Source organism: Hyalella azteca, unplaced genomic scaffold, assembly GCF_000764305.2.
Source record: "Hyalella azteca isolate HAZT.00-mixed unplaced genomic scaffold, Hazt_2.0.2 contig468, whole genome shotgun sequence".
Taxonomy (NCBI): Eukaryota; Metazoa; Arthropoda; class Malacostraca; order Amphipoda; family Hyalellidae; genus Hyalella; species Hyalella azteca.
In genome coordinates, this window is record NW_025930816.1 from 105196 (window position 1) to 118204 (window position 13009).

A 13009-nucleotide genomic window follows, 5' to 3' on the forward strand; every position below is an offset into this window, starting at 1 on the left:
GATTACATTAGACAGAGACACTGTACACTCACAGAGAGCGGGATTACATTAGACAGAGACACTGTACACTCACAGAGAGCGGGATTACATTAGACAGAGACACTGTACACTCACAGAGAGCGTGATTACATTAGACAGAGACACTGTACACTTACAGAGAGCGGGATTACATTAGACAGAGACACTGTACACTCACAGAGAGCGGGATTACATTAGACGGAGACACTCTACACTCACTACACTACAGAGATGGGCTACGTTGCCGTCGGACAAGCTTAAGTGGTGTAGTTTGGTAGATAATAGAACCTATTTATATATATTAATGATAAACACACTTCCTAATAGTTATTGTTTCCTTAAAAGTTTTTATATTCCAGACTTTAGGTTTAGATCACTTCCTGGTTTTATTTTTTTCATATTTAGAGACGGTCTGGTGAGGGCTGCGACACTGCACAGCCCAATTGCATGTAACCTAAATGTGCAATATATGTGCATTAATATATATGCCTGCACAAAATATATGTGCCTACATACATTAACTGCACACCTTGTATGGGAACCCCCTAGACGAGTAATAGAGATACGATGTACCAAGGTTTGAGATAGATTTTGATATCCGTCCACTAAGAGTTAGGATACCAGAGCGTAGAAAGAGAGCCCGTTTGACTGGCCGTTTTCCCATGTTAGTGTCGGGACGCTGGCCGTTTTCCCATGTTAGTGTCGGGACGCTGGCCGTTTTCCCATGTTAGTGTCGGGACGCTGGCCGTTTTCCCATGTTAGTGTCGGGACGCTGGCCGTTTTCCCATGTTAGTGTCGGGACGCTGGCCGTTTTCCCATGTTAGTGTCGGGACGCTGGCCGTTTTCCCATGTTAGTGTCGGGACGCTGGCCGTTTTCCCATGTTAGTGTCGGGACGCTGGCCGTTTTCCCATGTTAGTGTCGGGACGCTGGCCGTTTTCCCATGTTAGTGTCGGGACGCTGGCCGTTTTCCCATGTTAGTGTCGGGACGCTGGCCGTTTTCCCATGTTAGTGTCGGGACGCTGGCCGTTTTCCCATGTTAGTGTCGGGACGCTGGCCGTTTTCCCATGTTAGTGTCGGGACGCTGGCCGTTTTCCCATGTTAGTGTCGGGACGCTGGCCGTTTTCCCATGTTAGTGTCGGGACGCTGGCCGTTTTCCCATGTTAGTGTCGGGACGCTGGCCGTTTTCCCATGTTAGTGTCGGGACGCTGGCCGTTTTCCCATGTTAGTGTCGGGACGCTGGCCGTTTTCCCATGTTAGTGTCGGGACGCTGGCCGTTTTCCCATGTTAGTGTCGGGACGCTGGCTGTTTTCCCATGTTAGTGTCGGGACGCTGGCCGTTTTCCCATGTTAGTGTCGGGACGCTGGCTGTTTTCCCATGTCAGTGTCGGGACGCTGGCCGTTTTCCCATGTTAGTGTCGGGACGCTGGCTGTTTTCCCATGTCAGTGTCGGGATGCTGGCCGTTTTCCCATGTCAGTGTCGGGATGCTGGCCGTTTTTCCCATGTCAGTGTCGGGACGCTGGCTGTTTTTCCCATGTCAGTGTCGGCAGCAGAAAAAGGCTGCCCAATAAGAAAATAGAGGGACTTGAAGCTGTTGTTGCTAAGATAATTTTTAATGGAAAAAATCCTTCAAACGGTCCCTATTAAATGAAGAAATATAAATATCGGGGAGCTTAAGAGGGCGAATACCGATGCCATTGCCATGCCCAGGAACTGTGACGCATAACGACATCAGTTATGAAGGAGAATGTTAAAGAAAAAATCATTTATGTAAAGTTATCTTAAAGCTTTGAATGGTTGATATAAGTTCTAAGTTAATGATGAATAAATTGTATCACGCTATAATATTAATCGTTGGAGTACGTAGTTAGTTAATCGAGGAATAAATGATTAATTATAGAAGTTAAGTATACCATAATCGAAATACTTGCAGTTAAATACAATTTCAAAATGCTAGAATTATCTTTCTATGAACTCGAATATGGTTATATTCCTAGCAGTCCATCAGCGTGAGATCTCATGCCAGTCACATAAAGGTCTAGGCTATAGTTGCTCACATCACCTACACGATCACTCTAGTGCACTGTAGCGAGACATCAACCTGTCTCTCTGTCGGTGGTGATGGTGGTGTGGTGGTGGTGTGGTGGTAGTGGTGGTGGTGGTGNCTGTCTCTTATACACATCTAGATGTGTATAAGAGACAGCCACACCACCACACCACCACACCACCACCACCACCACACCACCACACCACCACCACACCACCACCACCACCACCACCACCACCCCAGCTTAACACCGCTTGTTAGCGCTGCTCTAAGTTAGCCGCGACCTGTCAATTATCCCCAGGTTCTCTCCTATAATAAGCACAAGCCTGAGCTTCCTCATGAATAAAAAATATATAGAGATAAAATAAATAGTTGAGGATCATTCCTCGCTAGACGCTGCGGTGGATCTTACGGTCATCGTATCTCGCAATTACGAGCAGCTCGTCGTGAGAGTTTGTTGTTTGTGGCCAATAATATGCGACATTTTCTGGGTTCGAGTGAGATATGGTATGTTCATATGTTAATATGGTATATTATGATCATATATTACAAAGATATATAGGCATACTAGTGACACATTTGTGCCTACTAGTGAAATATGTGTGCCCCTAGTGAAATATGTGTACCCCTAGTGAAATATGTGTGCCCCTAGTGAAATATGTGTGCCCCTAGTGAAATATGTGTACCCCTAGTGAAATATGTGTACCCCTAGTGAAATATGTGTGCCCCCTAGTGAAATATGTGTGCCAACTAGTGAAATATGTGTGCCCCCTAGTGAAATATGTGTGCCCTAAGTGAAATATGTGTGCCAACTAGTGAAATATGTGTGCCCCCTAGTGAAATATGTGTGCCCCTAGTGAAATATGTGTGCCCCCTAGTGAAATATGTGTGCCCCCTAGTGAAATATGTATGCCCACTAGTGAAATATGTGTGCCCCCTAGTGAAATATGTGTGCTCCTAGTGAAATATGTGTGCTCTAGTGAAATATGTGTACCCCTAGTGGAATATGCGTGCCCCCTACCTAGTGAAATATGATTATGTGAAAGCTCGCTGGAAAATACATTTGCTGCCAGAAAAGTTCCGAAGGTTGTATATGCGAGGATCAAAATTCACAGTTTATTTTATGTTCTTCGAATCAATTTTTTTAAGTCACCAACTCGGTTCCAGGTGCGGCGAGACTGCAGAGATAATTAAATACTGGGAGACAAGTCCGTAGACTAGTACACAATTTCCGTTAGGAACACGCGAACAATGCAATTTAATAATTCGACCACATCGTAAAAAAACTAGAACTATGATACTGTGATAATTTACCCTGCAATTATAATAGTTAATAATGTGACTGAATATGACCAAACTCAACCGCATGGTGAACATAATATAATTACTTGGATCATGAAGGGATCGTTTTTAATCGAATATCATCTCAAATCTGCTTCCCGACTTTCCAATTATCATGTCTTTCTTTAATTAAATTTCATTTTAGATTTTTTCAACATTGAATCCGAAATCTTCTATTATCATTACTCTACTTAAATCGTACGAATATAAAAGCAAATCGTACGATGCTCGCATTTTTCAACTTAAACTTTGTCTTTAAAATGCGTACAGCTCGTTTCCTTTTTTTAATAATTGTAAATCAATTGGTTTTGATGTTTCGTTTGTCATTGTCTCTTTACTTAGGTTTTAATCTCTTTCGTGTAGATTTTCGATTTCGACATTTGATTGTATTTGTATTCTATGGAATTTTTTGAACTGATGATGGAGCTTCTCACCGTATTGCTTTCTTTGAAGATAATATGAATTTGTTATGCAGTTTGCTTGACGTTGATATTCTTGGCAGTTTTTTATAATTTCGTAGGTATTTATTAATTTTTAATTAAAATATTGTTCATTTAGACGGCATTGATATGGAAGAAAATTTTTGAGCGTTCTGATCATATAAACAATAAATAATTTAAATTTAATTAGCTGCACATTCGTCATCTCACACCACCGGCATGTTCCTCCACCTAATCTCGTACCTACAGTTCTGCGTTGCTTTAAGGACAGGAAATTTGTAGCCCACATCTTATCTAGCCGTTGTAATTTATTTAAAATATTTATCTTCCCATCTCTGTTTTGTGGTAGTGCTGAAAAAATAATAAAGCTTCATATCTATTGTCATTATCTTGATACGAAATAAGCATGAGGATTCCTATTTAATAATTATTATAATTTTAATTTTATCTTTTATTTTAATAATTATAATTTTAACCCGATCTAAAATAGTCGCGTAACAGCGCTTCCAACGGAAATTATTTTTCTCACTTCTCACCTGTAATTTGATACAAACAATCGTAAGGCTTGTTGATTATTTGTTGTCGATTATTGTTGATTAATTTGGTTTAACTAAAGAAATATTATCAGCACAAGATAAATAATCATTTATCAAATCAAATAATCGTTCGTCTTTCATTTAGTATTTAGAACTCATAATAAAAAATCGTTGTAATTTACAATAACCCTGCAGGTGCTCCGTCTCTCTGCTCAATCACCCCGTAATTATAGTTTACAATAACCGTGCAGGTGCTAGTCTCGCTGCTCAATCACCCCGTAATTATAGTTTACAATAACCCTGCAGGTGCTAGTCTCGCTGCTCAATCATCCCGTAATTATAGTTTACAATAACCGTGCAGGTGCTAGTCTCGCTGCTCAATCATCCCGTAATTATAGTTTACAATAACCCTGCAGGTGCTAGTCTCTGCTCAATCATCCCGTAATTGTAGTTTACAATAACCCTGCCGGTGCGACCGCAACAAACGGCTCTGCACATGCCAGCAATAGGCCTATACTCGAGGCAATATGCCTATACTCGAGGCAGCGCCGCCGCTAATCATAGGCCTAAGAGGAGGGGGCGCAGGCCATTAGGGAATCTATCGCAAAGTTGTGGGTGTTATGCCGGTGTTCAGGACGCTTCCATTGAGTAATATGGCCTAAGTTCTAAGCCTTCTCCTCGAACCTAGGCCCATCAGACCAGCCCGCGCGCACAAACTTCCATAGGCCTTCACTTGTACACACTTCGATGACCGCGCTGGTCTGTTGTTTTATCATTCAGTCTAGCAATAATGAGTTCATTTTGTGAAATTAATCTTCCGGTTACTGATAATGAGAACTGATTCAAGGATATTATCAGGTCATGATGACTCACCTAAGAAAGTTTATTGCTTGTCTAATTTTACTTAACTGGAAACTTCCATTCCTCAATTTACTTAAATTCTACATCAAGATTTCTTGCCACGACAATTTTTTAGTCAGATACTGACTTTCATGCCACAACAACCTTCCAGTCTACTACAGGCTTTCATGCTGCAACAATCTTCCAGTCTACTACAGACTTTCATGCTACAACAATCTTCCAGTCTACTACAGACTTTCATGCTACAACAATCTTCCAGTCTACTACAGTCATTCTCATTCATACTACAACAATCTTCCACTCTACTACAGACTTTCATGCTGCAACAATCTTCCAGTCTACTACAGTCATTCATACTACAACAATCTTCCACTCTACTACAGACTTTCATGCTGCAACAATCTTCCAGTCTACTACAGGCTTTCATGCTGCAACAATCTTCCAGTCTACTACAGTCATTCATACTACAACAATCTTCCACTCTACTACAGACTTTCATGCTGCAACAATCTTCCAGTCTACTACAGGCTTTCATGCTGCAACAATCTTCCAGTCTACTACAGGCTTTCATACTACAACAATCTTCCAGTCTACTACAGGCTTTCATACTACAACAATCTTCCAGTCTTCCACTTCCACGCACCGACTTATATGCCATAATTCACTTTTATGCCATGACTCTCTTTTATGCCATGACTCACTTTCTTACATCACATTTTACCGCTGTACGAGTAAGTGCACGGCCAGTGAACCACGCGCTGCTTCATCGTCTAACTCTCTCGTCAGCTCACACGTCTATAACCACTATACAGTGCTTCTTTCAAGCATAAGCAAGAAATAAATTTAATCTTTAATTGATGTCGATCATTAATTTCCTTATCTAGCCAGAGGTTCTCAAGTACCAACATAAGTAAATGTACTTCTGTTCAGTAATTACATAAATGTATTATTTTGTGGCTGTTCCACAACAATTGGGACCATACGAAGCAAACGTGGGTGAAACAGTGGATCACAAATAATGGATCAAATAAACACTGTCTTCTCCGCCATTTTAATCGGTCGGAAAAATTAAGAAGACGATTATTATAAATTTAATAAATTATCTTTCACGTTCCCTGCTCCTTTTCTCTTCTTGTTATAAACCTATCCCCCACAGGAGTGAATGGTGAAGAGCCTTAACCCCATACCCCACACCCCCACACCCCCCAGCCTATATATATACAGGCCTGCCATCGCTCAGGAGGATCCGCGATTTATGTGGTGGACGCCGCGTGCGGACTAACTACCTTCGAGGCACTCAACGTCCGGGTTTTTCTTAAACGCTTGTCCGGGCTGTAGGAAACTGCGCTGTGGGGCGGTGGGCTGTAGGGCGCTGGGCTGTAGGGCGGTGGGCTGTAGGGTGCTGGGCTGTAGGGCGGTGGGCTGTAGGGCGGTGGGTTGTAAGGCGGTGGGTTGTAGGGAACTGAGCTGTAGGGCGCTGGGCTGTATGGAACTGAGCTGTAGGGCGGTGGGATGTAGGGCGCTGGGCTGTAGGGCGGTGGGCTGTAGGACGGTGGGTTGTAAGGCGGTGGGTTGTAGGGCGCTGAGCTGTAGGGAACTGAGCTGTAGGGCGGTGGGCTGTAGGGCGCTGGGTTTAGGGTTGCGTCGAGCGAGGATATAGCGCGACAGGTTAGGATGACGCAACGGTTGAATATTCTCCAGTTCTTAGTTCAAGTATTTAGAGAAATTGTATCTTATGATACGATATAATAGTAAAGAAGTTTCTACATTTTTGATTCATAAAGAGCACAACTCGCGTGTAATTATTCGAAGCAATAATAAAAACTGATATAATTCAATGAATTTGTGGTAATTTTTTAGGGAATAGTTCTTTGGCTCAATCTTTGGCACGATCGTTAGATATATAGATTCTAATTCACTCGATATGACATGTAAAATCCCCGACAGCTGCAGCGTCGTTGTAAAGTAGTAACATTTTTACTGCAGTCCGACACAGAGCGGCGGAGGCTAGCCCGTATGACCAAATGTTTAACAAGGAAAAATCTTATTAAATCTTCGGAACATGGCCGCCCGCAATCGCTGCCTCGATGATAAGGGGGGCGGCATTTGTCGGCTCGATAAAAAATATAACTCAGTACTCACTGCAGTGAGTGACAGAGAGCGCATTTTCTCTTTGACGAAAACGTGAAGTCACGGACAGACGGACGGACGGACGGACAGATAGACGGACAAACAGACTGACAGACAGACAGACGGACGGACGGACAGACAGACAGACGGGCAGTCAGACAGACGAACGGACGAAAAGACAGACGAACGGACAAGGCGCCTTTTTTCCATAAATGAGAAAATGCGATAAAAATTGTAATATGAGGAGGGTGGGTGATTGGCAGCGTGTGTAGTGAGGGTGATTAGCAGCGTGTGTAGTGAGGGTGATTAGCAGCGTGTGTAGTGAGGGTGATTAGCAGCGTGTGTAGTGAGGGTGATTGGCAGCGTGTGTAGTGAAGGTGATTGGCAGCGTGTGTAGTGAGGGTGATTGGCAGCGTGTGTAGTGGTAGTGATTGGCAGCGTGTGTAGTGAGGGTGATTGGCAGTGTGTGTAGTGAGGGTGATTGGCAGCGTGTGTAGTGAAGGGTGATTGGCAGCGTGGGTAGTGAGGGTGATTGGCAGGGTGTGTAGTGGTAGTGATTGGCAGCGTGTGTAGGCGGGGTGATTGGCAGTGGGGGTGATGTTTATACGGTGGTGTTTCAATCCCCTCTTTCCCTCATGCAAATGCTAAAATACCCTCATCACAAGCAGTGCCGAAACTCGATGTAGATTGCGAAATAGAAAACTTTCGGTTTCATTTCGCAAGCCCAGACCGGCGGGGACAGCGGATGCTAGAAAGGCGACCGGATTTTAATTCCTTATTCTCTGAACATCAGGTCGCTTTGATTAGAAAGCCACAATTGAAACTTCCATATAAAAGTTTAACTGCTGATGACCAGATTACCTGAGCCGGTCGATCAGAGCTGACGGTACAGCAGGATTGTCCCAGTAAATAGGACGCTGGTCGTGACAACCTGTTGTAGCCAGCGGAAAACCACAAAAACGACCTGATGTCGGTAATGTTAATTTTTTGGAAAGGTAGAATAGAACTAGCCAATAGAACTAGTGCAACAATTAATCCAGTAGCTGTTCAGCCAGAGATTGCCACTGTCGCTCGAGGATCGGTGTCGCTTACATCACCAAAATGCCACTGGCATGACGATGGCCTACTTTGAAGAGCTTTTCCTACAAGGAAAGCGCCACAGGATCGACGTATTTAGAGAAATAGTGTACGCTGATGGTATTTATGTTCTGGTGACACTAACGCAAACCCCTAATAACCCTAACAAAATTTAAAGTATGCTTCACACTCTGCGACAGACTCGCTATAGTTTGGTTAAGGTTATTCTGGGTCCGCTTGGCCACTCGACCGCAATCAGCGACTAGTATGAGTCGCCTTGCCTACTTTATAGTCTCCTGAGAGTATGGCAAGTGTGGGCTTGGCCAAACCTACCCAGCCCATAAACTGCCCAGAGGCTGCCCTTCAAGCCCACAGCGGAGGGCAATGGGCAGCAGCCTCCCGGAGGTTTATGGGCGATCCTGTCTGCACCTACATAACTAAATAAACGGTCGGGGCGGAGAAACTTGCTTATTTAATGTATATTATAACGAAAGTATTGAATATATATACAAATGAATTTTGTAATATCATAATCAAGAACAAATAAATTTTACAATTTGCCAGTTTTGAAGATGATATCTCGCTAATGACGACCCTTATTGTCAATACACCGTGTCAGTCATGTCCGAAAATTGGTGTCAACTTTTTCCAGCATCTCTTTAGGAATGTTGGCGACGATTTCACGAATGTTATTCTTAGAATAGTTCAGGTTGTTGGGTCTGTCATGGTTACACTACAAACTTCAGAATAAATATTCGCCTGTCCCTACAAAAATAATCGCAAGACGCAAGATCAGAAGACGCCACTGAATATTGCCCAATAAGTGATCACGTGCCCAGGAAAGACTTAGTTCAAGAAAACCATGGATGCTGTTGATGTATAGCGTGGAATTTCTGTAGTAGTGCTCACATGTACATAGTATTCCTTACTACATGTCGTTTATTCTACTATATGACTTCGCTCTAGAACCAATGACTATTATTAGAATTGGCTCGGCTCTTGTACGTTCAAGACCTAGAACTACTTTTCTACTTGTAAACATTTTGTAAAACTACAAAGCGCCACATATGTGTATGCCATTCACATATGAATACATTCCCTTCACGTTGTCGAGCTACCATTTTTAATGTAGTTTAATTATATTTCAGGATGTTACGTACCTGTTGAATAAAACTCTGAATGAGTCACTCCGGTCTTCGCTTACGACAATATAAGCGCAGTTGCATCGACTTGCTGATGCTCAGTGAAGGCAGCAGTTGTGGAGCAGCAGCAACATATCAGCAGCAGCAGATCAGCAGTAACAGATCAGCAGCAGATCAGCAGCAGATCAGCAGCAGATCAGCAGAGTGAGGGTAAACGGGTGAGGGTAAACGGGTGAGGGTAAACGGGTGAGGATAAACGGGTGAGGGTAAACGGGTGAGAGTAAACGGGTGAGGATAAATGGATGAGGATAAACGGGTGAGGGTAAACGGGTGAGGGAAGACGAGTGAGGGTAAACGGGTGAGGTAAAAAGGGTGAGGATAAACGGGTGAGGATAAACGGGTGAAGGGTAAACGGGTGAGGATGAACGGGTGAGGGTAAACGGGTGAGGGTAAACGGGTGAGGGTAAACGGGTGAGGGTAGACGGGTGAGGGTAAACGGGTGAGGGTAAACAGGTGAAGGAAAGTGAAGCAGGTGGAGCACATGGAACAGGTAGAGCAGGTGGAGCAGGTAGAGCAGGTGGAGCAGGTGGAGCAGGCGGGGCAGGTGGAGCAGGTGGAGCAGGTGGTGCAGGTGGAGCAGGTGGAGCAGATGGNACACATCTAGATGTGTATAAGAGACAGGTATCTCATTATTGTGTATCTCATTTTTTTATGTATCTCATTTTTATGTATCTCATTATTGTGTATCTCATTTTTATGTATCTCATTTTTATGTATCTCATTTTTATGTATCTCATTATTGTGTATCTCTCATTTCTCCGAACGGTAATTATTTCCAGTTCCCCCCACACAAATGAATAATTGGGTCAATGTTACCCCAAAAAGATATACCTGCGCAATCTGCTTTAACTGATATACCTGCGCAACCTGCTTTGAATTATATACCTGCGCAACCTTCTTTAAATTATATATCTGCGCAACCTGCTTTAGTTGATATACCTGCGCAACCTGCTTTAAATGATATACCTCCGCAACCTGCTTTAACTGATATACCTGCGCAACCTGCTTTAAATGATATACCTCCGCAACCTGCTTTAACTGATATACCTGCGTAACCTGCTTTAACTAAAATACCAGCGCAACCTGCTTTAAATTATATATCGAATATAACTGCTTTAAATTGTCTGTGTTTTATGTAAATGATCGTAAGACCAATTCATTCTTCCCAGTGAGTGAGGCAGGAAATGTTAAGAGGTGATTCATAAATATCGCAATTTCTATAGCAGTCAGTTTCATTTTAAATCAAAATAAACATTATACTTGTATGTTACATATAAAATAATTTTCCTGGTATTTAAATAATTGACTATATTTATTGCAATTAGGAGTCGAAATTTAGAGTTTAATAAAATCAATTGGAGGACATCGGTGCTCTGTAAATCCTACAGTCTCTGATCTCTGGTATTGTATTCATCGTATCGTTGACCCAGCAAGCACCATAACTCTATATCCCATGAAAATTTACAGACGCGGCAGCTTCTGATTTGGATTACCTGATGCTGGGGCGACTCTAAATTTCGTTAGAGTATATAGATTCAGGTGATGGCATTGAAGGAAGAACTGGTCACTCCAACAAGTGGTTCAAACATAAGAACTACGCATCCATTGTTAGCAGGGTTCAGATAATTGTGGAATTTTTCTCTCAAATTGAATTCAGCTGAAAATACTTTTCAGTGCAATCCCATTACAATTTTCCTAACCCTTTTTTACAATTTTCTCGATGCTTCGTGTGCCACCACTAATTTACAATGCCAAGTACCAGTATCCCGGCACGGTAGGTATTGCAGATACACGCTACAATGGTCCCTGTATATCGCGGAACAATAATAACACACACACTAACACTCTCACACACAAACACTCTAACGCTAAGACATACAGCGCATTGTAAATAGTTTTCGTAATCCAGTTCGGAGTAAAAGATTTGAAGTAAATTTATTTGAAGTATTTCGGCAAGTCGGAATTTCCCGTCCATTTGCTGAGAGTATAAAGTCCTTTTGTGTGGCAGAGCCGCGACAAAAGAGGGCTGTTTCAGGTGCATTAGGAGCATGCACTCCCACTCCACGCACTCCCACTCCACGTACTCTCACTCCACGCACTCCCACTCCAGGCACTCCCACTCAACGCACTCCCACTCCACGCACTCCCACTTTAAACACCCCATGCCATCCGTTCAAGTAATCCGCTTATTCATTCTCATTCTCACTGCATTTTACCTGATGCAACACAACACACTAATCATCCTTGTCATTCGTCTTCACTTCCATCCAATTATGTCATGGATCAGGTAGGTCTCTCCATTCGACTCCTATATCCTGCGACGTACCTGCCAATTTCACCAATCATTAATTACATTTTGATTTAAGAAACATTAATACAATATAAATATTAATACATTTTCTTGTTAATTAAGATTAATCTTCAGTGTCTAGGACGCCATAACCATTGTCTAACCCAATTAAAATTCAGAGCTGCGAATAGAGCAGGCCGACCACCTATACAGTAGAGCCGACGTGGAGACTTATGGCGGTTTAGCGGTTTCAGTATTTATTAGGCCGTAGGCCTATCGCCGATTCCTAACATTGTAGAACATCCACAGCATGTTGCGGACTTGAACTCGCAACTCACTGCTACAAATTTTATTTGCTTAATAAACCGCCCTGCCTCCTTGCCGATTTAGACCAGAAACTGGCGCACAGACTTGGGATCGAACCCGCGCCTCTCTGCGCCAATCTTGGTACTCAGAACTGTAACCACTGGGCCACCAATGTTGGGGCTAGTGAGGTCAAACTACCCAGTTATAATTTAAGCCAAGATCCGCTCCGATCTTAGCCGATACAACCGCCGGCGGACGGTAGCGATCTTAGCCGATCTCAGCCGATCTCAGCCGGCGGACGGTGCAATGAAAGAAAATCCGGCCAGTTATCTCTAGAACAACACTGCGCGATGTACGATGACTTTACTAGTGTTAATACAGCAGTGATGCAGGCAGCCAATGACTATGTAACCTTTTATTGTATGGGTAAAGTATCGATGATCTTGGCGAGAGAAGTGAGATAAATGTTAAATCGTCAACGACAAACGGTACAGCGCAACTGCAGCGCGCATTGCCAGGGTCGCCCTAGAGCAGGCGTTGAGCGGGTTACAGCCGGAGATGTTCGGTAAGGTCTGAACAGAGCCCGCCATGACAGATGTTTAGCAGCAAATTAACATTGCAACGGGAAGGGCGAAATCGTCTCCACTGCAGACACTTCTGCTCTATCGCACCTTTGTCAAGTGCATGGTGGCCCAGTGGGTACAGTTCAGAGCACCAAGATTGGAGCAGAGAGGCGCGGGTTCGATCCCAGCTCTGTGCGCCA

General features: G+C 43.3%; 1 protein-coding gene across 1 annotated transcript; it reads right to left on the reverse strand.

The window, feature by feature from the left end:
• Nucleotides 1–6519: 6519 nt before the first annotated feature.
• On the reverse strand, nucleotides 6520–11814 carry LOC125177742 (vegetative cell wall protein gp1-like). The gene is made up of 3 exons (XM_047880073.1): nucleotides 11741–11814; nucleotides 10060–10250; nucleotides 6520–6944 (listed from the first exon to the last, which is right to left on the reverse strand). Exons 1-3 carry the CDS (start codon nucleotides 11812–11814, stop codon nucleotides 6520–6522), a joined length of 690 nt encoding a protein of 229 aa, XP_047736029.1.
• Nucleotides 11815–13009: the final 1195 nt, after the last annotated feature.